The 25,649-nt window shown below is 45.9% G+C and overlaps 2 protein-coding genes and 1 long non-coding RNA gene across 16 annotated transcripts in view; 1 reads left to right on the top strand and 2 right to left on the bottom strand.

Moving 5' to 3' along the window:
• Positions 1 to 25,649, top strand: part of LOC311591567 (uncharacterized protein) — a 180,413-nt gene that overhangs the window by 105,593 nt on the left and 49,171 nt on the right. The gene's annotated exons all lie outside the window — the stretch shown is intronic.
• Positions 1 to 25,649, bottom strand: part of LOC311591569 (uncharacterized protein) — a 234,599-nt gene that overhangs the window by 194,901 nt on the left and 14,049 nt on the right. For 2 of the 13 annotated variants that reach the window (XM_084771346.1, XM_084771332.1), the window contains exons 1-3: positions 2,882 to 3,187; positions 2,090 to 2,150; positions 118 to 244 (exon numbers count right to left, since the gene is read on the bottom strand). The exons of 1 other annotated variant lie outside the window; for it this stretch is intronic. In XM_084771346.1, coding sequence (XP_084627472.1) covers positions 118 to 244; positions 2,090 to 2,104 — 142 coding nt within the window. In that variant the 5' untranslated portion in view covers positions 2,105 to 2,150; positions 2,882 to 3,187. 10 more of the 13 variants (XM_084771330.1, XM_084771328.1, XM_084771326.1 and 7 more) reach the window with 10 other exon arrangements.
• Positions 13,485 to 14,772, bottom strand: LOC311591626. The gene is made up of 2 exons (XR_014777152.1): positions 14,717 to 14,772; positions 13,485 to 13,948 (listed from the first exon to the last, which is right to left on the bottom strand). It is a non-coding gene; the product is annotated as an uncharacterized lncRNA (long non-coding RNA).

Here is a 25,649-nt window from a genome sequence, read left to right as displayed (position 1 = left end):
CAGACATACACACAAACAGAACACTCAAACGTTAATGGCAAACTAAATAAATCTAAGTGGAAAGACAATAGAAGTGAACTTCTGACATTGCCAAGGGACACAGGGCGCCATCCTCACCCACTGACAGAAGGTTCCTGAAGGTCTCCAGCATCACATCATGGTACAGCTTCCTCTGGGCAGCATCCAGCAGCCCCAGCTCCTCCTCGCTGAAGACCACGGCCACGTCCCTGAACGTCACCGCCTCCTGTGACAGAAAACACACGTCACCCCAGTTTCACACCCAATGTCGCTAAGACCCGAGCGACTGTTTACACTGCGCCTATTGTCTTAGTTAGGGTTTCTATTGCTGGGACAAAACATCATGACCAAAAGGCAAGTTGGGGGAAAAGATGGCTGATTTGGCTTTCACTTCCATATTCCTGTTCATTATTGAGGGAAGTCAAGACAGGAACTCAAGTAGGCCTGGGACCTGGAGGCAGGAGATGAAACAGAGGCCTTGGAGGGGTGTTGCTTACTGGCTTACCCATTCTGCTTTCTTATAGAACCCAGGACTACCAGCCCAAACACGGCACCTCCTACAGCGGGCTGCGCCCTCCCGCATTGGTCACTAATCGTGAAAATGCCTCACAGCTGGATCTTCCAGAGACATTTTCCAACTGAGGCTCCTTCCTTTCTGAGGACTCTAGCGTATGTCAGGTTGTTATACAACACCAGCCAGTATGGCTATTCACCCATTTCCATGGCTACAGAGGGAGTAAAGGGGAGGGGAGGGCAGGGAGGAAGACAGTGTTGCAAAGAAGTTGGTGCCTTTTCTGAAGCCGGGTCACTAGATCCACCACTGTTAAAACAAGAAGTCATGGGTTTCAGAGTTAGAAACCTGGCTCTATTCAGGTTTCAACTTGCTGAATTACGCCTCCTGGGTGCTCAGTGGGCAGCTTCAAGGCTGTGCGTGTGACTTCATCAGAGCCCACGGGTCATTCAATCCCAGTGTGTCTGTACACCTATCTGTGTGTCTGTCCTTTGCTCATTCCATCATCACCCTAGGTGAGTCAGCCCTAGAAGGCACGCAGATGGTGGCAGCCAGACCCTCCCTGGTTACTCAGGATATGAATGCTCAGGATGCCAAATGCAGGAAGTGAGGCGCTGGCCAGTCTTCTGCGCCCGTGTGTACACATGTGTGCACACACGTGTGCATGCGTGTGAGTGTACTTATGCACATGAGGGTGCACATGCCTGTAGAGGCTTGAGGGTAACCTGTGGTGTCCTTCTCAGGTGCTGGCCACATATTTTCTTTTGTTTTGTTTTGCTCTTGAGTTAGAGTCTTTCAGTGGCCTCAAATGTGCACAGAAGGCCAGAATGGCTGCCGGTGAGTACCAGGGATCTGCCTGTCTCCACAGAGTCCTGGAAACAGCAGACCCTGCTTTAGTAAAGTAAAAGAAAAAGCCCAACTTCCAAAAGCTGTCCTCTGACATCTACATGCATGACTTAGCATGCTCACAAACAATCCCCTCACATAATAATAATACAAAATTTTTTAAAAATCATAAACAACATGAGTAAGGAGAACTCAAACTTATTTGTAAAATAAAATTAGGCAAACCGTGGAAAATGATTTCACTTTTAAAATGTAAGTGAATGTAAAGGTTTTTATTTTTAAATTTATGTGTATGCCATCACTGTGTGTGTGTGTGTGTGTGTGTGTGTGTGTGTGCGCGCGCGCGCAGGTGTCCTGGGAGGCCAGAAGAAGGTGCTGGATCCTTCAGTGTTACAGGTAATTGTAAACTATCAGGTGTGGGTGATGGGAACCAAACAGAGTCAGTGTTCCTAACTACCGAGCCCTCTTGCAGCCTAATTTCTCTATTTCAAAATCCATTTACCTTTTTTCATTTTCATGTCTGCAATGTACTTTGAGCACATGTCCCCCACTGTCCTCTCTCCTCCCTCCTCCTACCAAACCTGACTTCTCACCCACACCCCCTCACACGGTCACGCAGGTCAGTGTGGCTCGGCTGCACAGCGCTTGCCCAGCATGCAGGGTCCTGTTTTCAGTCCCTAGCACTGGGGGGAGTGGGGGAAGCCACCGACTTACCTGTGACTTGGTCATTGCTCTCTTCTTCTCTTTGACACAAGGCAGGGCTCTGGGAAGCAAGCTGGGGGAGGAAGGGCTTCATGAGAGCATCGCTAGGACAGTCAGTCCACATGGCTGCCTCAGCCTTCCCATCAGCCCCAAGCGCTGGCATTCCAAGTCTGTGCGCACAGACCTGGCTTTTCTACCCACTTCCTGTTAACCGGGAGTGTCAGCCTCCAGGTTACCAAGCTGTCCTTGCCTCAGCTCACTCACAGCAGAGGGTTAGGAAAGCCCACATTCTGTACTTCTGGCAGCTTTCTGGGTGTTGGGCGCCCTCACCTTCACAAAGCTGCCTGTGGTGATGGGCTTTCCTGAAAAACAAGTCTTTAAGAAGTTCCAGACTCTCCAAGGAGAGCTGTGTCATGACTGACCACCATTCTCAGAAGGGTCTGTATATTATTATGGCTATCTTAAATATAATTGTTTCTGTGCATAGGAGTGAAACACCCCTCTCTTGCTCCAAAAAGTTCAAATACTAGTAAACATTGCTCATCTGCAAAAAAATGCTCAGTGTTCTTTTTCAACCTGCACGAAGACAGTGAGCAATAAAAACCTAAACCCTCTCTAAGGAAAAGGGAGTTTTGCCCTGCGAGATGGCTCAGAGGGTAAAGGTGACTGCTGCCCAGCCTGACCACCTGAGTTTGAGTTTATGGACACCACAGAATGGAAGTTCTCTCTGACTTCCTCTTTATACAAGCTGTGACACGCCCACCACAATTTTTTAAAAATCACATATAAACCAGCGCTGCACACCACTTAAGTCTCCAGGGCACCGGCCTCCGTCCCCACAGCTCCTCTCCAGGCTCCGTGGGAAGCCAGACTCTCCCGGGGGCTCCACAAGCAGCTGAGATGGTCCAGGAATCCCGGGCAGCGCCGCCTCAGGCAGAGCCCAGCAGAGAGGACCCGGCCGCCACCCCCGCCGCCCTGCTTCTCCCCAGGCCGCAGACTCGGTCCCCGAGGGGAGACACCGGGAGCACGAGCGCACACCAAGGGCCACGGGACGATGCTCCAAGCTCTCACTTCACTAGAAACACTGCTAAGAAGACTAGCCATCTGGGAGCGGAAGCGACCTCAGCCACCGCTGGCGCCAAAACTACGGTTCCCAGAATACATCAGCGGAAGAGCGCTGGTACTCTTCCGGTACTACATTCTCCAGAAACCAAAGTGTCCTTAAATTCTGAGCTGTTTTAACTAGAGTAAGGTCATGGGAAATCGCTTTTTGGGAGCTCGCTTTCGTGTGTTGCTTTTCGGTTTGTTCATTTATGAAATGCCATGAAAGACAACAATGAATACTTTGTTGGTGGTTTTATTTTGGGATTCCCAGAATTTTCTCTGTGCTAGCCCAGGCTTTCCTGAAACTCTGTCTGTAGACCAGGCTGGCCTCGAGTTCCGAGATTCGCCTGCCTCTGCCCGGGAAGAGCTGGGATTAACGGCCTGTGCAATCACCTGTGTGAATTCTATCATGTTGTCTGCCCGTTCAATCATTTTCTCTTCCATCATTGTTGAGCCCACTTAATTAGGAAAAACAAAACAAAAAAATTTTATATTGTAATTTTTAGCTCTGTAATTTCCATCAAAAGGTACTGACCTCCCATCCACAGCTACGAAGAGTAATTCTCTTCCTATAACTCAGACTTTGGCATTAGACGCCTGTCTAATGCCAGTAGAAATCAAGGGAGACTAATTTTTCTTTTTAAAGACTTAACTTTTCATGCTCTGCCTTCAAAGGCCAGAAGAAGGCGTAAGAGCCTGGGACTCGACTTACAGGTGGTTGTGATGGTCACTGGGAACCCAAACTAGGTCCTCTGCAAGAGCAGCAAGGGCTCTTTAACCAGTGAGCCTTCTCTCCAGTCCCAAGAATTTTCTGTTCAAGATAATGTTGGCATTGAACTGTAGTATATCTGAAGTGTTTGTTTGTAGCTATTCATTACCTGTTCAATCTAGGAAACGTATTCTTATAATTAACTAAATTAGTACCTAACATGACCATGAGTTTGATTGTCTAACTGCTGATTTGCAGATCTTAATTAACCCAAACAGTATATAATAGAAGTTTTCAAAAGGACTGTGGAGGAATGTCTTGAATGGATGTAACAGCTGTCAATAAAGTGCTATTTAGCCAATAAGCTGGGCAGAAGGGTGGGAAGGGGAAGGCGGGACTTCTTGGAGAGAGTGGTGGAGCTAGGATGTTCAGCTAAGAAGAGATGGTTTACAGTTGAGAAGGATGGAGGGACAGGAATGGCCAGAGGAGCACCATAGTGGCAAATGCTTGAGGTATATGTATCAGTTTAGAGTAGTTTGTTTACCATGGTTTAGGATTAAACTAATACCATAGTATTAGTTTAGATTCTGCCCAGGATAGTGCTGGCAGCTTTAAAGTGCACCTCAGACTCTGTGTCTTTTATTAGCCACCTTAGGCAGAACCGATACATTTTTAATGTAACAAAGGACTATAGCTTAACAGTGCAATTTAAGAATGGAAAAGGTATAACAACACCATACTGTAGCAAAATATAATCTTAAATCTGTATTAATATACAAAAATCTGTTCCCATGTAAAATTTGGCTTATTAATTGTAGCCATAAGATTATTGTGTAGTTCAAATGCTGATTTCTGTACTCCTCACATCTGGTTGCAAGCCTTGCTCTGCGAATTTTCTGTCTAAATGTTTTATAAACTCTGTTCTCCAGTTGTCCTCAGATATGTCAATAAAGCAGCTTACAACCAATCGATGAGCAGGGGAGAGAATAGGGACGGACTTCCTGACAGCCAGGGCAGGAGGAATTAGAAGAGGAGCCAGGGGATTCAGCCATGGGTAGAGGTTCAAGCAAGATCAGGAGGAAGGAGCTGGAGCCGAGGAAAGCTACAAAGTGTAAATATCACTGGGATGCTTGCTGGGAGTGAGGGAAAATAACAGAGGGTTAAGAATAGACTTCAGTGTCTCAAGATTATCTTGTAAAGTCTTATAAACAAATATAAAAGTCTCAATTATTTGTGTGCTAGCTGGGTTAATAAATAAGCTAAGAGAAACAAACACACTTCAACAATTAATGGCCTTTAGTTTAAAGATGTATCCAAGGGCTGGAGAGATGGCTCAGAGGTTAAGAGCACTGTCTGTTCCTCCAAAGGTCCGGAGTTCAATTCCCAGCAACCACATGGTGGCTCACAACCTTCTGTAATGAGATCTGGAGCCCTCTTCTGGTGTATAGGCAGACAACTGTATAAATAATAAATCTTTTTAAAAAATAAAATAAAAAATGTATCCAATAATGTAGTGCACGTAAACATGGTTTTGTTTTTATACCAAGTGTGGGATGTGAAACAGACTTGTGATAGAACATGTGATGTTTCTCCACTAGAAGAGGAACTGCCTGTTTCAGGGATATGGTCTTTGCCACCTGATAAGCATCCTAGTACTTTCTCTGAGAGGATTTGTTTCTTTTTTCTTTTTTTCTTTTTCTTTTTTTTTTTTTTTTTTTTTGCACCTGGCTTCTGCACGTCCAGGTGTCTAATAAAGTACTGTCGAGCTCTCGCCCTATAAACTGTGGTTCTTAAGAAACTGTTTTGTCTGAATGAATAGGACTAAGAATTGGCTCTGTATCCAGGGAATACTTGTTTCTGTCTAAGTTTAGATTGTATGTAGTTCTTGCCACACTTGGTATGCATCAAATGTTAGTGGTTGTTTTTAAATTATATCTGCAGTTTTTCCCTTAACACAGCTAGCACCCACATCACTAAGACTGGACTATTCTATTTGTTTAATAAGCTTTATGGTACAATAACTGAGCAGTTTGAATCTATTTTAACTCTCTAAGTTAATACGGTTACCTTTCTGCTGAAATCCCCTAGATACTTGCATTGTATGCCTTTCTTTGCTCCAGCTGCTCACTCATGATGTCTCCTGAAGTTCTCCTTGTGGCTGAATCCCCATATGCGCTCTCTCTCGCTCTCTCTCGCTCGCTCTCACCCTTTCTCCCTCCCTCCCTCCCAACCCCAACCACCCCCACCCCCAAAAGTACTGTGGTTGGCAGGAAGTCCAGCCCTATTCTGTCACCTGCTCAGTCATTGTTTGTTAAACTTCTTTGTTGATGTATCAGGGGAGTAATGTTTACACATTAAGACAGGAGATTCTCAAAACAAGGATTGCAAACAAATAATGGGGCACAGAAATCAGCATTTAAATCTTTACAGAGTATATAATAATGTTATACCTATACTTTTATTATGATATGCAAAAATGTTTTATTTTATTAGAGATGTATGCTGGAACATTGGTAGTTTCAATTGGTACAGTTATTCCCAGAATTGCCATAACTTCCAATAAATGTGCAATTACATAATCAGCACTTTACAACCAAAAGCAGTTGCCCATTGAAATCCTGAACATGTGCCTACAGTTGGTGCATGTATTTAATTTTCCATAAAATGTGAAAGGCATCATATCCATCTGCCAAATTTCATTTCTCTGGGTACCTTTTGGGTTACTCTGTGCAAGTAATGGAGTTTGGTTATGTGATATATATATATATATATATATATATATATATATATATATAAAACAACTAACACATTTTATTAAAATGTTCCTTGGCTTATTAAGTGATGGAAATTTTTCCTTTAAACCTGTGTTGCTAACATGGTGTTTCCTAAGAAATCGTGAAGCTTCTAGCATATTTCCTATCAATATGTGATCAATTTCATCATTCCCTGCGCTAGACGTCCTGGTAGACATGTATGGGATCTGATATGTGTTATATGTGACGGATGATTTCTATTTCTGATCACTTGTTATAGTTGAATAAACAGTGACGTTAATTTTGAATCACACTGAATAAGCTCGGCAGTTTCTACACGCAAAACTACTCTTTCTGCACACTGAGAATCAGTAACTACATTGGGGGATTCAGGAAAATCTAGTACCATGAGAATGGCATACAATTATAATTCTTGAACTGAAGTAGATGATCTTTGAATTGTTTTGCTTATTTTTCCTGACTCCTAGCCAGCCATTTCCAACTTATTTGCATCAATATAAAATGCAGGAGTTTCAGGAACTCAGAGCTTCTTTTTACTGTATGGAGGAGAATCCAATTAGTTCTTTTTATAAGCTGAAGTTACTTGCTTTTAAGATTTTGTTGTTGTTGTTGTTGTTGTTGTTAATTTCTGCCCAACAGTTGCTACAAGCTCTTTGTCAGTCTTCACTGATTACTAATAATGACATCCACTCAGCATTAGTATGATGCACTACAATTTCTGTTCCTGACCATTGACAATCCTTAATTTTATAATTAAATCAGAAACCTTTTCTTTCTTTCTTTTTGGTTTTTGAGACAGGGTTTCTCTGTGTAGCCTTGGCTGTCCTGGACTCGCTTGGTAGACCATGTTGACCTGCCTCTGCCTCCCAAGAGCTGGGGTTAAAGAATTGTGCCACCACGCCCAGTTTCTGTAAGTCTTTTACATTTTAACTTTATTAGTATGCTAAGAAGATTCATTCTAAAATATTATCTCCGCTTAGCGTAATGAGTCCAGAATGACTTGAGAGCAAAATAACCAAAATACAGTTCCCTGTGAAGTTTTATGCAGCCTCTGGCTTTTGGGACAGCTTTTAACAGTCAGCAGCATGGAGCCCACCTGACAGCAAAACAAACCTAGAGGTTCCCTGCAGTGTGGACCCTCTGGTGGTAAGTTAGATATGATCTCTGACTGAAGCCCTTACAGCAGATGCTGCAGTGTGGACCTTCTGGTGCCTGTGGAAGTGTGAGGCCTGTCTGAATCCCTTCCCACACTGCGGACACACGTAAGGTTTCTGTCCTGGGTGAACCCTCCTGTGAGCACTAAGTGCTGAGCTCCATCTGAACTCCTTCCCACACTCCTCACACTTGAATGGTTTCTCCCTGGTGTGAATTATCTGATGGACTTGGACATAGGACCTCTGGCTGAAGGCTTTCCCACACGTGTCACACTTGTAGGGCTTCTCCCCTGTGTGCACCCTCTGGTGGGCCTGGAGGTTCGAGGCCTGACTGAACCGCTTCTGGCACATGCTGCATTTGAATGGCTTCTCCCCAGTATGGAGTCTCTGATGAACCTGCAGACTTGAGGCGTGACTGAAGCCTTTGCCACACTCCTGGCAAATATAGGATTTCTCTCCAGTGTGGACTCTCTGGTGGGTGTGAAGGATTGAGGTATTTCTGAAGTACTTCCCACACACGTCACATCTGTATGGTTTTTCCCCAGTGTGAATTCTCTGGTGCTCTTGAAAATATGAGCTCTGACTGAAGCTTTTCCCACACACGTCACAGCGAAATGGCTTCTCTCCCGTGTGGACCCGCTGGTGGTTTTGGAAGCTCGAGACTGAACTGAAACCCTTCCCGCACTCCTCACATTTATATGGCTTCTCTCCTGTGTGGACCCGCTGGTGGCTTTGAAGGTTGGTGTTCAAGCTGAAGCACTTGCCGCACTCATTGCATTTGTACGGTTTCTCCTCAGTGTGGACTCTCTCATGGGCATGAAGGTTTGAGCTGCAGCTGAAGTGTTTGCCACAGTCTCCGCACTTATATGGCTTTTCACCTGTGTGAGTTCGCTTGTGGACCTGAAGGTGCGCCCACTGTGTGAAGCCCTTCCCACACACCCCACATTTGTAAGGCTTCTCTCCGGTGTGCACTCGACAGTGGATACTGAGATCTGAGCTGCGGCTGAAGCCTTTCCCGCAGCTGTCGCACCTGTACGGCTTCTCTACTGAGTGGATGGGCAGGTGAGCGTACAGGTGTGAGGTCTGGTTAAAGCTCTTCCCGCACTCAGGGCAGGTGCAGGGCTTCTCCCCCGTGTGCACTCTCTGGTGAGTCTGAAATTTTGAGCTTTGACTGAAACCCTTGCCACACTCGTGACACCAGTAGGGCTTTTTTACTGGGTGAGCTCTTTGTTGATTTGGGACACTGGAGCTATGCCCACTGTCTTCATGTGTTGTCCTATGTACAGGGGACTCCTTTCCTAAGAGGACCTGCTGATGGAGTTCCAGACTGGGGCTGTCAGTAAAGGCTTCCTGGCCCTTGCTGCATTGGTAGGCCTTCTGTTCTGTGTAAACATGATGCTGGGTGAGGGGTGACACAGGAAAGATGACTTTATCACAGTCACCTCTGCTGTGGGCTTTGTCTCTTTTATGCTGCATATTTTTATCACGGTGGGAAATGCAACTCAGAATGTCAACTCCTGGAGCCAACAGTTGTGGCTTGTTTTTCAGTTGAGTCTGTGGGCAGTTCTGCTGATGGATCCATCTCTCCCTAAGGTGTGTTTTACTCCAAGAACTCTGAGCTCTTCCAGATAGAAATTCCTGACTTTCGGTATTGCTGCAATAGTCACTTGTGAGACCCTTAAGACAGCTACCATTCGTGGAGGCCCAGGGCAGCTCTTCTGCTCCCGCGTGGCAGGAGGAGTGACATTGCTCCAGGAAGTGAGAACCCTTTCCTTGAGTGTTTATTTCAGCTTCTGGAGTTCTGGCCAGCTTGAGGACATCATGGCTTGTCATTTGCCAGCATGGAGGCCGCCCCAGTGAAAGGCAGCCTGTTGAATGAAGAGTCTCCATCTTGTTTGGACTCTGGCCTCCTGAAAGGAAAGAGAGTAGTTTATATCAGCAAGGATAGGGACATCGAAGATCTGAGTCCTCGTTTCTCTCTGGAAACATTAACTAGACACCAGTGTCTAAAAAAATGAACCTCAGAGAGCTCTGAGGATCTACAAGAAAGTGCACACTCAAGAGCAAGCCATATCTGACCACATGGGCATCTGAGGTGGTTTCAGGAGCTAAAGCTCAAGGTCACCTTCACCCTCGTATGAGTCCTTGCATCAGTGCACCCCTGTTTAGCTGTATAGACAGATAATGGAAAGGAAGCACTTTCAGCATCTAGGCATTTTTAATGGAGGCATGGTTGTTGACTGAAGTACACACGGGTGTGACTCCTCCCTGAGGCTAGACAGAGCAGAGAAAACCAGACCTGCCTGGTCCTAACCCACCTGTGGGTGACAGGAAGACCGATCAGGCTCACCTGACTGGGAGCCAAGATGAGAGAGCGTAATGAGAAGCATCAGGGGACTTAGGAGGCTGAGAGCGAGAGAGAGAAGACGCTTACAGGGGATTGCCGGGAACAGCGAAGGCCCAGAGGCCAATATCCAGCTGGAGGAAGTCAACGCGTTGGAGAGCACGGGTGTGTTTGAGGGGACTGGAATAACTTCAACACAGAACGGAGGTAAAGCCTTTAGATAGCAAGACGCAAAACTCACCTGCTGACTGGGGAAGGGCTTCTTTGGGAAAAGGGCAGAACGCAAGGGAATTGGCGAGCGGGTTTCCGTCAAACGTCTACGTTCCAACTTCAGATCACCGGGCTCACAAAAGGAGCAACACTACCCTAGAGGTCCCCCCAAGGAAATGAGGAAATGACCCAAAACCAAACCATCAGGATGGGAAATAATGAAGGTGAACTTCTGCAGCCGAAAAAGCAAACAAGTGAAGTAGACGACCCCAGTGATCCTGGGTCACACCGCCTGCTGGGTTGAACGGTACATCGAGAGCGGCTAATGTCAGTGGGAGAGAGAGAGAGAGAGCGCAACGGGGTTGCAAGAGAGAGAGAGGGATGTTCTTACGGGGAAGCTCCCTGGGGATGGATGTCACTGCAACTGCACAAGGTTTCACGAAGCAATTGCTGACAGTACGCAAATACTGGGGGTTTTGGTATGTGTCACCGCAACCAAAACTAAATCCATGGAAAGAGTTCTCGGAGTGCTCACACACCAGCAGAGGCAAGTGAGGAATGGAAAGCTGTGTCTCAGAGCGGGGCCTGTGTGGACTCCCACGCAGACCAACAGGGGCAGGGAGAGTGGGAGGGAGAGAGAATATACAGCACTTCCCCAGAGAAGAGCACTCTGGCCAGAGAGAAGTAAGTGGCAACAGCTGAGACACAAAGACAAAAGCCAAAATAAATAAATAATTATCAGCTGGAGTGTGAGGCCCTAGGAAGATGGAGTTCCAGTCAGGCACAGTGGATGAAGCCTGTCAACCCCTATTGCTTGGCATACTGAGGCAGGAGGATCATACATTTGTAGGCAACCCTGGCTCCATAGCAAGACCTTGTCATAGATCAATAAGTTGAAAATAATGTGATTTTACTGAGTGAAATGGGAGGCCAGTAGTCTGAGGCAGGGAGCAGCACAGTTGAGCACTTTAGTCATGGGAAGAGGAAGCACCCCACACAGGAGAAGAAGCAGTTTTGGGCATGAGGTGGATGCACTTACCTGTCTGGGCAGGACACAAGATAGGGGTTGTGGAAACTCCCTGCAGCTAAGGAAAGCTGCTGAGGACAGGCATGTGGCAGGGTTGACCAGAGAGGCTATTGTGTGAAGGTAAAACCAGCATTGCGTCAAGAAGTGAAGAGAGCCGGGCGCGGTGGCGCACGCCTTTAATCCCAGCACTCGGGAGGCAGAGGCGGGCGGATCGCTGTGAGTTCGAGGCCAGCCTGGTCTACAAAAGTGAGTCCAGGACAGCCAAGGCTACACAGAGATACCCTGTTTCGAAAAACCAAAAAAAAAAAAAAAAAAAAAAAGAAGTGATGTCAGAGACATGTGATACCTGGCACGGAGCCAGCCCAGGAGAGAGACGTGTGCTGCAGTCAACAAAGCTGAAAGAAGTTAAGAGACCCAAAGAGCGCTTTGACGCCAGACACGGAGACGCAGAGTTTGGAGTTTGCCTTCGTTGTTTTCTTCTTGTTTTGGCTCAGTGTTTTTCTCACTGTGCTCCCCTTCCTCCCTGTTAGCATGGTAGAGTCTGTGCCACTGCATGTTGGATTCTGTGGTCTTCTTAACTGATTCTGATTTTAACAGGGGTTTACATAAGGGACTGCGGGAAGTCTCAGAAGAGGCTTTGAACTTTGGACTTTTAAACAGAGTGGAGACTGTGACAGACTATGGGGACTTGTGTGGTTGGACTGGAGGCACGGTGCACACTGGTCTAGCTAAAAGACCATGGGGACCAGGGGGTGGAATATGGTGCTCTGGAGAAGAGTGGACCCTAGGCTCACATGTTTGAATGCTTGGTCCATAGGGAGGTGGTGAGGTTTAACGGGGACAGGAAGTGTGGCCTTTTGGAGGGAAGTGAGTCAGCAAGGATGGGCTTTGGACTTTCAAATGCACAAGCCAGGCCCAGGGTCTCTCTCCTCCTGCTGCCTGCAGATCCAGATGTGGAACTCTGCTACCACATCTGTCTGCAAGATGCTATGCTCTGCACATGATGAAAATGAACCAAACATCAGAAACAGTCAACAAGCCCCAATTAAATGCTTTCCTTTATAACAGCTGCCATGGTCACAACAATGATTAACACATACACACACACACACACACACACACACACACAAAGCGAGAGAGAGAGAGAGAGAGAGAGAGAGAGAGAGAGAGAGAGAGAGAGAAACACCCATACAAAATCTCACGCTCAGAAAGAAATGTTTAATTTATTTTTTATTTACAGCACAGCATCTATGTGTTCAATGCAGTTTTAAAAATAATGTGGGTGGACATGTTGGCACACACATTCAATCCCAGCACTTGGGAGGGAGAGTCGGGCGGATCTCTGTAACTTCAAGGCCAGCCTCGACAAAGCGAGTCCAGGACACACAGGCCTCTGTTACAAAGAGAAACCCTATTTCCAAAAAGCAAAAAGCAAAGAAACCAAGTGGAGGCTGGAGAGATGACTCGGCGGTTGAGATAAATGGCTGCTTTTTTGGAGAATATAGGTTGGGTTTGCGGCACCCGTATAGTGGCTCATAGCCATGTTACTCCAGGGAATCTGATGTCCTTTTCCTGCCACTGTGTACATGATGAATTATGTGGTACACAGACATGCGTACACACAAAATTCTCAAATATATATATATACATACATATATATGTATATATATATGTATGTATATATATATGTCACGACCCCTCCAGTGGAGTCTGGTGGCACGATACTGCCCACTCCGAGTCGACGACCCCGGCCCAGTGAGCCTCCTGGAACGGGTCTGATGTTCCTGCCAGGAGTAACTGATTACAGCTTTCTTGTTTTGGAACATCCTGCCTTTGTTTTTTCTCTACTCTCATATCAGAACTTTTCAAACATAACTCTGTTGCTGTAAAACACCCTAACTTGAGACTAAAGCCAAGGGGGTCATTCAGGCCCACAGTTTTACCATCAAGTTCCACTCCACTTGTTAATAAAAAACATGCCTAAGGATTAATCACAGTTTATATTATGACTTACAAATAAAGTGTTTAAGAAGGCTCCATATAGTAACAAAAAGAGCTAAGAAAAAAACTGTCTTGACACACAGATGTTTGACATAATGAGAAAACATTGACCTTTAATAAAGAGAACACATGCGTACTGATAACAAGCTAATAATTTAAGAATGATGATTCAAGATTGATGACAACATTATTACTCTACATCTTGTATTTTAAATAGTATGAAAAAAAATGTAACCAGATAAACATTCCCCGTTCCAAAAAAAAAGTGCATAAAAATCTAGCTTCCTTGTCAACAAAATACACTCAGATTTGAACACTACCCACGGGTTTCTCTCTGTTTGTCACTTGGCCTATCTTTGTCCACGGATGCTTCCAGAACCTCTGTTCCTAAGGACCTATACCCGACTGAGAAGGTCCACGGCAGCTGGCGCCCAAAGTGGGGCTCGAAGTAAGGTAAGCTTTCTCTCCTTTTTCTTATATACTTTATTCGACAAAGATAAGGACCTCTCCAAGAGTGCTGCAGACTCCTCAACAAATGAAAGGCTGAGCTAAGAAAGCAAGAAGGTAAGAATCATGAGGCATTCAAGGTCCAAGAACAGGAGTACGTCCCTGGCAGTATTGAGTCATATGTTAGAAGGCAGAAACTTTTAAAAAGCTTGACAACATTTTATGATTTTTTTTTGTTAAATGTTAGTCCCTGGTTCCTGGAGGGATGAAGCCTAAATAAGATGCTTCCTCCCTCTGAGGGATCAGACATGTTTTTAAAACAAGTTACATGGAAAAATGGCAATATTCTCTGCCAGGAACTAATCAGACCAATGAGAAAAACAGGGACTGTGCAAGATTACATTTTAAAAATGTATATATGCCCCTACCAGCGACAGGTCCAGGGTATGGCCTACGCTGTAGCTTTGTAAGGGAAACATTTTTGCACCTTCAAAACTTAAAAGGAGGCAACAACCAAAAAAGTTCATACTTTTCTTATGGTCAACAGGGTCACATTAGTCATGACTGCACCAAGAAAAAGCAGACCTCCAATAAGATAAACAAGCCTCTGGGGTTGTGTCCTCAGTGTAAGAAAGAAAAACATTAAAAAACATCAGTGTAAATCAAAGTTTCACAAAGATGGGATCCCCCTTCCAGATGGGGAGAAAAAAAAAAAAAAAACAGAATTAGGGGCAAGCCCTCAGTCCTAAAGTAAAAAGAGAACTCTTGTCCCCAAGGGCCTATACCCAACTGATACGGTCCATGACATACATATAATAAAATACCCTATTTCAAAAAAACAAATTATATAACAAAATAAATGAACCTACAAGGAAAGCAGTGCAGTGTAACTAAGACACAGTATGTGAACTTCTGACATTGCCAAGGGACACAGAGCACCATCCTCACCCACTGACAGAAGGTTCCTGAAGTTCTCCAGCATCACGTCATGGTACAGCTTCCTCTGGGCAGCATCCAGCAGCCCCAGCTCCTCCTCGCTGAAGACCACGGCCACGTCCCTGAACGTCACCGCCTCCTGTGACAGCAAACACAGGCCACCTCAGTTTCATACCCAATGTCACTAAGACCTGAGCAACTGTTTACACAGTGCTTATTGTCTTAGTTGGTGTTTCTATTGCAAGGTGGGAAGGGAAGGAAGGGTGTATTTAGCTTATACGTCCATCTTCCCGTTCATTATTGAAGGAAGTCAGGACAGAAACTCAAGTAGGCCTGGAACCTGGAGGCGGGAACTGATGCAGAGGCCACAGAGGGGTGTTACTGACTGGCTTGCTCACCATGGCCTCCTCAGCCTGCTTTCTTACAGAACCCAGGACTACCAGCCCAGGAATGGCACCACTCCGGAGCTTGGAGGGGAGAATGAAAAAACAAAACCTTGACTAAGACACAGGCGTTCAGGAACCTTCTGGAACAGACACGAAGCACATTCCATGTTCTCAGGCACACACCCCGGCCAACAGCAATGGCGTTCAGGGTCATAGGTGGGAAGCACTGGCTCTGGAAACCTTAAAGACCTTGTTTCACACTTCAAGGCACTGGCCTGATGAGCCTGGGCAACTTCTCAGTGCCTCGGTTTTCCCATCTGTGTAACATTATCTACATCACAATGTTCCTGAAGGTATTAAATGAGGGCACAGAAAGGACCTAGGACACTGTATGACATGCACTAAGCGGTTAATACGTGTCCAACAATACTATCATCATTGTCTCTGTTATGCCATTCATGGCCCATAGTGTTCCCTAAAGGCTGATATTGATATATATTTTGTTTAACATAAATATTTATGTATAAAAATTTAAGTGCACCATCTATAAATTTACGTAAGTGAAAGTTTCAGGAAAAAAAAAACCTGCTACTTCGCTTACCAAAGTACCCAAGGTTTTTTAAAAGTGTCCAGTTTAGGCCAGAATACGGACAATCAGGGATACTTAACTGCCCACAAATTAACTGAGAAAATCGCCAATGTGATCACCCATGTTATTAGGACAAAAGCATTTACTCCCTAGTACTGACCATCCTGGGTAGCTGGAGAGCTCGGCTGACCACTCCATCAAATGTGCCCTTTGTATCAGTATTCATATTAAACTTACTGACCCGTGCCTCCTGTGTGCTCAGGGGAGTATAATAATTGTGCTGAGTCTCCACAGGTCGCTGGTGCGTCTCCATCAGAGCACATGGCACATTCCATCCCAGCCTGTCTGTACATGTGTCTGTGTGTCTGTCCTTTCTTCATTCCTTCATCACCTGACTTGGGTCAGTTGCTGAAGCCAAGCAGATAGTGGCAGCCAGACCCTCCCTAGTTACTCAGGATATGAATGCTCAGGACGCCAAATGCAGGAAGTGAGGCTGACCAGTCTTCTGTGCACGTGTGTACACATGTGTGCATGCATGTAAGTGTTCTTATGTACATGAGGGTCCACATGCCTGTTGAGGCTAGAGGACACCCTCTGGTGTCCTTCCTCAAGTCCTGGCCATGTCTATTTTGTTTTTGAGTCAGGGTCTCTCAGTGGCCTAGAACTTGCACAGGAGGCTAGGATGACAGACAGAAAGTGAGCATGAGAGATCTGCCTGTTTTCATAGAGTCGCATAAAAAAGAGACTTATCGCTCCAGCCCATTTTCTCTATTTCATAATATATTTACCCCTTTACGCTTTCACATGTACAACGTACTTTGAGCACATGTCCCCCACGGTCCTCTCTCCTCCCTCCTCCTTCCAAACCGTTCTTTTCAGCAACACCCCCTCACACTGTCTCGCAGGGCAGTGTGGCTCAGCTGCACAGCGCTTGCCCAGCATGCAGGGTCCTGTTTTCAGTCCCTAGCACTGGGGGGAGTGGGGGAAGCCACCGACTTACCTGTGACTTGGTCATTGCTCTCTTCTTCTCTTTGACACAAGGCAGGGCTCTGGGAAGCAAGCTGGGGGAGGAAGGGCTTCATGAGAGCATCGCTAGGACAGTCAGTCCACATGGCTGCCTCAGCCTTCCCATCAGCCCCAAGCGCTGGCATTCCAAGTCTGTGCGCCCAGACCTGGCTTTTCTACCCACTTCCTGTTAACCGGGAGCGTCAGCCTGCAGGTTACCAAGCCGTCCTTGCCTCAGCTCACTCACGGCAGAGGGTTAGGAAAGCCCGTATTCTCTATTTACACCAGCTTCAGAGGAATGGAATGCTCTTACCTTCACAAAGCTGTTGTGGTATTGGGCTTCCTAGAAAAGCAAATTTTACGAAACTCTAAACTGTATTATGAACACTGTGTCACGACTGACCACCACCATCAGAAGGGTCTGCTAATTGTCAAGGTTACCTCACATATAATTGTTTCCGTACATAGGAAATTCTCCTACTCCGTCTCTTGCTTTAAAAGTTTCAAAATACTGATAAACTTTGCTCATCTGAAAGAACCTCCACAAAGTTTCTTTTCCCACCTGCATGAAGACAAAAGATCAATAAAAAACCTAAACCCTCTCTAAAGACAGGGGAGTTTGGCCCTGCGAGATGGCTCAGGGGGTAAAGGTGACTTGCAGCCCAGCCTGACCGCCTGAGTTCAAGGCTTTGGGCACTACACGGTGCAAGAAGTGTCCCTACTTTTACACGTTTTCTTCTGAACTCTCCTCCTTATACAAGCTGTGGCATGGCCCCCCTCTCTGAGTGAATAAAGGGAAGAAAAAAAAACACCCGCATTTAAAAACCAGCGCTGCACACCACTTAAGGCTTCAGGGCACCGGCCTCCGTCCCCACAGCTCCTCCCCAGGCTCCGTGGGAAGCCAGACTCTCCCGGGGGCTCCACAAGCAGCTGAGATGGTCCAGGAATCCCGGGCAGCGCCGCCTCAGGCAGAGCCCAGCAGAGAGGACCCGGCCGCCGCCCCCGCCGCCCCTCTTCTCCCCGGGCCGCAGACTCGGTCCCCGAGGGGAGACACCGGGAGCACGAGCTCACACGAAGAGCTGTGGGAAGGTGCCTCAAGCTCTCACCTCACTAGAAACACTCCTAGGGAGACTTGCTACCTGGGAGCGGAAGCGATCAAAGCCACCGCTGGCGGCAAAACTACAGTTCCCAGAATGCATCAGCGGAAGCGCGTAGCTCCGGTGCGTTTCCGGGACTACTAAGGGGGCGGGTGCGATAAGTCCCAAGTTATTTTAAATAGAGTGAGATTGGTCAATTCGCTCTTTGGAAGCTCGCGCTCCTATGTTGCTTTTTGGTTTGTTCATTTCTGAGACGCCATGAATATGTTGTTGTTGTTGTTTTGGATTTTTCCTGCTCCGTAGACCATGGTGGCCTTGAGATCCACCTGCCTCTGACTCTGCCCCTGTAGTGTCCCCAAACCTTGCCATCACCTGTGGTTTGGCAATACATTTTCAGGCTATTCTTTTTCTGTGTTTGGATTGAGTAACTTCTATCATGTTGTCTTCCAGTTCATTCATTTTGTCTTCCACTGCCTATATATTCTCGAGCCCACTTAATTAGTGTTCAACCTTTTTTCCTTTGGATATTCTAATGCTTAGCTCTGTAATTTCCGTCAAAAGACACTGATCCCCCACCCATAGCTACAGAGAGTTATTCCGTTCCTAAAACCCAGACTTTAAGTTACAACCTGACTAACACCAGTAGAACTCAAGGAAGAATTTTTTTTTCTTCTTAATTTAATTTTCATGCAGCCTTCAGAGGCCAGAAGAGGGTGTAAGATCCTGGAACTGGATTTAACATAGTCTGTTGTGGTCCACTCAGTGTAGTCACTGGGAAGGGACATGGGTCCTCTACAAGAGCAGCAAGAGCTCTTCACCACTGAGCCTTCTCAAGTCCAGTTACAAGAATTTTCTTCTCAAGATAATGTTGGCATTGAACCCAGGACTTTGTGTATGCTCTACTGATGAGCCATGCCCTGGTAGGGTTCTAAGCAAGGTGTGAAGAGGGCATCAGACCCTCTGGAACTATTGTTACAGATGTCATGAGCCACCTTGTAGATGCCAGGATCTCCAGCCCTCCTTATATCATTTCTGCACACCCCCTGCTATCAGGTGACATAGTAAGACCCTGCTTGACCCTTGGCCTTCAGAGTCCTGGACCTCTGTTCTTTATCTGAGATACAGTCTTGTATTTGTGTCCAAGATACAGATTCGGTGGGAGCAGCACAAATCAGTCTAGAATATAGGGCATAAGCAAGAGAGACTCCTGGGTCAGGGAACACAATCTGACCTAAGACTAGAAGGAAAAGAGGTAAATTAATAATTGAATTAACAATCCAAGTTTAAGCCAGGCGTGGTGGCGCACGCCTTTAATCCCAGCACTCGGGAGGCAGAGGCAGGTGGATCGCTGTGAGTTCAAGGCCAGCCTGGTCTACAAAGTGAGTCCAGGACAGCCAAGGCTAACACAGAAAGACCCTGTCTCGAAAAAAAAACCAAAAAAAAAAAAAAATCCAAGTTTACTGAGAACTTTTTTCTTACCGGGAAATACTTTGAAACAAACAACCACTTGCATTACTTGTTACTGTAAAAACCCTGGCACCAGTGAATTCAGGGCCCCAAAATTTCAAATGTATTTGTTTCATGTCTGCTTATTAGGCTGATTATTAAGGATTTTTTTTTAAAGCGTTGTCTTAGTCTCTTAAGTACAAATACTAAAATCACGCAGCGTAGAGTTGCTATGCTGTACAAAGCACCTTATGTGCTTAGTAGGGCAGGTCGCACACTTCAGATGTGATATTAAGCCCCCTTGCCTTCAGGAAACTTGCCTTACAGGATTACTGAGGAGTAAGAATCCATATGAATGCAGGGCTTGGCATGAGTCTTGCTTACAGGGCCTTTTTCTACTTGATGCATGTGTAGCTCCACACAGAAGCTACAAAGAGGCTCTTCTTGTGAGGAAGTGATAGTTCAGTCAACACTGGTTTTTCCAATCACCCACTTTGGTTAAAACCCTTCCTGTAGCCTCTCTGCATAGACTTAGATGGATGCTGAGATTTCCCCACAAAGTCATATACCAAGGGTGGCAACCTTGCAACTTTCGTACATGGTGACCTGTTCTTCAGAGCCTGGTGGCTGGGTGGCCTGGGCCCACATCCTGTGGTTTGGTTCAGGCTCTGATTTCCTCTGGACCAAACCTATAATGGACAAATCTTGGGATCAGAGGTTCCCTATTTCTCTCTCAGGGGTGGCCTGAGACCCCAGGGTGCTAGGCTAGGTTCCCAGTCTCACAGGGGGGGGGGGGGTTAGCACTGAGCTAGCTGGCGGTGGAGCATCTGCCACAGCAGCTCTGGTATAGCTGCCTTTACCACCTTAATTGGCAGTCAAACCCTGGGTGTTCAGTAGTGGTTCCCCCTGGAATAAAGTGAGTCTCAGATGGTCCTGCTTGAGGAATGGCGAGCAAGAGAGCATGAGCCCCTCCCCCCCACACACACACAAGCCAGCCAGCCTTTATTTATACACCTTGGGTAGTGGGGAGAGGTTTTGGGGGTGAATGTATCTTATTTGCTGGGGCTAAGGATGCCAGGATTCTTAATCTGTAAACAGAAGTACAGAACCCCATTTACAATCAGTAACACAGGGTCCTGTCACAGGAATGAGAAAACAGTAGTTAAGCATCCTACGTGTAAGGGGGTGACTTCTAGGTACAATTAAAGGTTATTTGCTGGAGGCCAGGATCTGCTCAGCATAGAGTGGCACACTTTCAGGAACTCACTGTTCTTCCTGATCAAGTTCCCATCAGAAAAAGGTCGGACTTATAATCTTCCCTGAGGGCTAAGTGATGCCCTTAAAAAAATCTGAGGTTACAGGATCAGGTGTAGTGAGAACCTCTCTAAAGGAAAGAGAGTCTGCCTTCATAGACTGAACTCAAAATGGATATATGGAGAAGTCAGACTTGAACCAGGTCCCAGCAGCAACTTTGGTGGAATTGCTGGTCTGCTGAAATCCTGCTGACGATGCCAGGAGAATCAGAAGGTTTCATTCTTGTTTTCTTTCATCTCTTTTCCCTCTTATTTAGACTAGTCAGGTTGTAAGGGAGATATGCTCATTTAATAAGCTCATAATAAAGTATAATTGTTAAGGAAATTGAGCCTACACTGCCTCAAACAAAAACAAAAACAAATCAAAACAACAATGACAACAAAAACAGCAACAAAACCAATTGATCTCCCAAACAGAAGCCCATCTGTAGGAAGAAATTTAAAAGTTGCAGTTTCTTCCTAACCCAGCTTTCTCCAAAATAGAGATGAAGATCTATAGGTTTATTCAACAACATTTAAGCACAAGTGAGCCATGTTCCTAACGCTCTATGCTGTCTTAGCTGATTCCCAGTCACATCCCCAAGTTACTTGCAAACTGCTGTAGCTGTCTATACTCATGGAGGACTCCCTTGGCAACTGCTCCTTATACCCAACCTCATGACAACCTCCTCCTCTTATTCTTATTCTTATTCTTATTCTTATTCTTATTCTTTTTTTTTTTTCGAGACAGGATTTCTCTGTGTAGCCTTGGCTGTCCTGGACCCACTTTGTAGACCAGGCAGGCCTCGAACTCACAGTGATCCACCTGCCTCTGCCTCCCGAGTGCTGGGACTAAAGGCGTGCGCCACCACACCTGGCTCTTATTCTTATTCTTATTCTTCTTGCATGACTCCATCAGTCCTGGGCCTTCAACTGCCACTGAGGCTGCCCCTTCACCGATGCCCTTTCCTAGCCTCTCTCAGTGCCCAGCCTCAGCTGCTCTCCATGACCCCTTAATGCCTTCAAAACCAGCACCACCTAGGTGATTCTTACACATCCACCAAGCCTGTCTGCCAGCACGTCCGCTCTGTGGAACACAGCTTCCTTATGGTACCAGAAAAAATTTTCCCATTGATTTCACCTCAGTGATGCTGGTCTCTTTCTGCTTAATTGCACCGCTAATTTCTTAGCTCCAGCAAACCAGCACTATCGTCCCAGTAAAATTTTGTTCTTTTTTTTTTTAATTTATTTATTATTATGAATACAGTGCTCTGTCTGCATGTACACCCTCAGGCTAGAAGAGGGCATTAGATCTCATTATAGATGGTTTTGAGCTACCATGTGGTTGCTGGGAATTGAACTCAGGACCTCTGGAAAAGCAGTCAGTGTTCTTAACCTCTGAGCCATCTCGCCAGCCCAAATTTTCTGTTCTTGACTCAAAAGCTCTTTCGTCATATTGCATCTTCACTAGTTTTCTATTTTTGATGGCTCCCTTTGCTGCCTAAGCTTGCCTGTCCTGTAACTGCCTACACTTGCCTGTCTTAGAAATCCTTCTGACTTTAGACTCAGAAATCTACATGCTCCCCCCCCCGCCCCGTCTCTCTCCTGGGTGCTGGGATTAAAGGTGCACCTCAGTCTTTCATGGCCACCATGCCTCAAGATCTGGATCAAAAGCATGTGTGTCTTCCAGACTCAAGAGATGGGTCCCAGATGTGCGCTTCCCATTTTTGTATTGTGGTCCATTCCAGACTAAACATCCAAATAAAAACAAAAAGCAGGGTATAGTGATGCCTAACATGATGTAACTATCCCTTCTCCAACTGCAAATGCATAAACAATCACCTTCACTGGGTGGGATCTTGCTCTGAGATTGACCTGGCCTGCGGGGTCTTCAACGGGTACCTGTGGAGGGGGCAGACAAGTTGGGGGACAGGAGACACAAAGAATTGAGGGATTCTGATCAAGTCCCGCTTATTGAAAAATTTCAGAGTTTTTATAGGGGCTGGGGCATGGGTATTTGCGTAAGCAAGGGTTGCTATGGATACCTAACTCTGGAATGCTCCAGCAGGTGTCTACCTTTACCACTGATATAATCATTGAAGAGGGAGAAATTCCAGAGACAAAGGGAAGTTGTAAAAGATCTGGTTAGTCAGGAAAAAGTTCCCGGAACTGCTGCTCGCAGGCAGCTGTCCTTTAATCTGATTTTTGCCAGTAGTCTTACAGGAAAAGTTAGTTTATAGCCAGAAAGGAGTAGCTCTTACTATGAGCTCAGGGGTCTTAGAATGACCATCCCTCACTGCCCTGGCCCGCCGGGGTTCGACTAATGCTCGGGAGGAGAATTTTCCGGTATAGGGACAGAACACAAGACACGAAGAAGGGGACAAGTCTGGATTCTGCTCAAACCCCGTTTATTGAAAATTTTCACAGAGTTTATATAGGCACAGAGGCATGGATATTTACGTAAGCGAGGGTTGCTATAGATACCTAACTCTGGAATGCTCCAACAGGAATCTACCTTTACAGCTGCTATAATTGCAGGAGAGAAATTCCAGAGAGAGAAAGGGAAGTTGTAAAAGATCTGGTTAGTCAGGAAAAAGTTCCCGGAACTGCTGCTCACAGGCAGCTTGCAGAGTCGATGCAAAAGCAAAGGAATTATATTGAGTCAACGCACCAGGGTCTGCCAAGCTCCGAGGAGATGGAAGACCCCATCCTGTAAAAGCGGAGGGTTTAAATACCCTTTACAGAAGCAGAACTCAGCAACCGTGGTTAGTTATCAAGTTTTAAGCTAACAATAGGTGACCTTTTAGGTGAATGGGGGTCTGAGGTAGTAAATCCCAAGTAGGATGAGATGAGGGGGCAGTAAATTCTGAGGGCAGATTGGAGACAGGGGATAGGGGAGAATTTTTAACTTTGGCCTTCAATTCTTAACTTGCTTAACAACGCTACTGTTACGTTGGCTGGCCAAGCCACCTGGAATCTCACATGGCTTACCTAGCAATGTTATTGTTATGATGCCTGAGTTCAGGCCACCTGGAATATGCTTTATATTATGATATGCAAAAAAAATTGCTTCTTTTTACTAAACACATATGCTAGAGCATTGTCAGTTTTAATATGTAGATGTGTTCCCATAATTGCCTTAACTTTGAAGAAATTTGTAATTAAGGATCAGCTTTTTAGAACTTAAAGCAGTTGCCCATTGAAATCCTGAATATGTGTCTATGGTATGGTGCACATATTTTGAAAGACCCCCGAAGGGAGACCCTCACTCAAGCCTCGGGATGGCGCGCACCCAAAGACACACAAACTACCATCTTGCTGTAAACACGAGGCAGTTTATTGGCGGAGCTCCGGGTCGACACGTATCTCACGCAGGAGACAGAGAGGTTGACCCAGAAGCCCAGGAGCTTAGGGTTTATATGGGCAAGGGTTGTGGGGAGTGGGACGTTTTGGCACGGCCACACACGATTGGTTGTTCCAAACATTTGAACATCAGCAAATTGCGTAGGCAGATCTGGGGTAAGGTCAGACTTAATCATATGGGAACAGTCCTTGGTTCCTGTTTTTCTTGGAACCCGAGGGTAGATGTTTTATCTGAGCTGACAACACATCTGGTTAAACTCAAACCTGGAACATTGTGTGTGGGCCTCAGGGGGAATTAAGCAAACACCATAAGATTGGATGAGGGGTCTTGGCTCATTACTCACTCGACCATGTCCGGTACCTGTTTCTCTCAGGAATTTGTCCTTGTGTATCCTTCCTATCTTTTGTGGCCAGGCGGTCCCTGGAACACTCAATAGGCCTTTGTCTCCTATCTCCGCATTCTTTGTGACTTATCATCTGGGGCCTGGGGCTAGCATACCTGCCGACCTGCATTCTCAACTATTTGGGCTTAAGAGTTAGAGAACTCTGCTGTTCTGGTTGCTTTAATGCTAATTAAAAATTCTCTTTCAATTTAGTTTCCCCAACTCAGAGAAATAAAACACATCCATATGCCAAATTTCAGTTCTTTGGAGATCTTTTGGGTTATTCCCTGCAGGTAATGCGGTTTGGTCATGTAAAGAACAAGTACGACGTTTCTAGTAAGTTCCTTGGCTCGTTTCGAAATGACACAAAATCCCTTTTTAAATCTTTACTGTTAACATGATGTTTCTTATGAAATTCTGAAGCTTCCTATCAACATTTCCTATCAACAGCTGATGAATCCCATCATTACATTATGTCAGAAGACCTGTTAGACCCATGTGTGTGGAAGGATGGAGGGCTTTGTTTGTCCCAGGTGAAAGCAGTCATGGCAGGCTTTGCCCCAGGCTTTGCCCCTTGGAAACACCACGGATACCCCGCTGAGATTCACCTTGGGATAAACTGAGTGGAGCCATCCTGGGTTGAGAACTCCTGCCAGGCTATTGTGTTTCTAAATGAACATCAATGGGAGGAGGGACCTGGAGGGCAGACCAGCCATGGCACCCTAGAGAAAGACACAGGCAGAGAGGAGAAGAGAGGGTTGCAGGTTCGGAGCACAAGCATACGCGGATGGGGAGACGACCAGCGTGCAGGCCAGAGACACTAGGGATCCATTCAGTGGAACAGGTTCTGGAAGGTTTATTCTTGTTTCCCCTTTAACTTTTTCCCCCTTCTTGTATAGGATAGATGGGTTGTATAATAAAGTCTAATTGTTAAGAAACAGAGCCAACACATACGGGATCTGAGACTGCAGGGTGCAGACAACCTCCATTTTGGAAAGAGATAAACTCCATTTCGTGTTAAACCTGGCCAAGGGCTGAAAACAGATTCCAGGAAAAAACCACAACGAAGTCTAAACAGAAAAATTCCCCTAGCAACACAGTCAGCTCACCTTGGGAAAGTCCAGCAAGTGGTCTGGTACATAGCAACAACCAATTGGGAGAAGCCAGGCCTAAGTTCCTAACACCCCCATGACTGCTTCAACCAATCTTTTCAATAGGTCAACTTGCCCCTACACCTAACACTCAACCACAAAACGCCATGGCTTGTAACTCCCTGCCTGCAGCTTTTCTGCCCAAATGTCATCC

This window comes from Acomys minous (assembly GCF_964271855.1).
Source record: "Acomys minous genome assembly, chromosome: 20".
Classification (NCBI taxonomy): domain Eukaryota; kingdom Metazoa; phylum Chordata; class Mammalia; order Rodentia; family Muridae; genus Acomys; species Acomys minous.
Note: the sequence above shows the minus strand (reverse complement) of the source record. Positions and strands in the feature narration are given on the sequence as shown.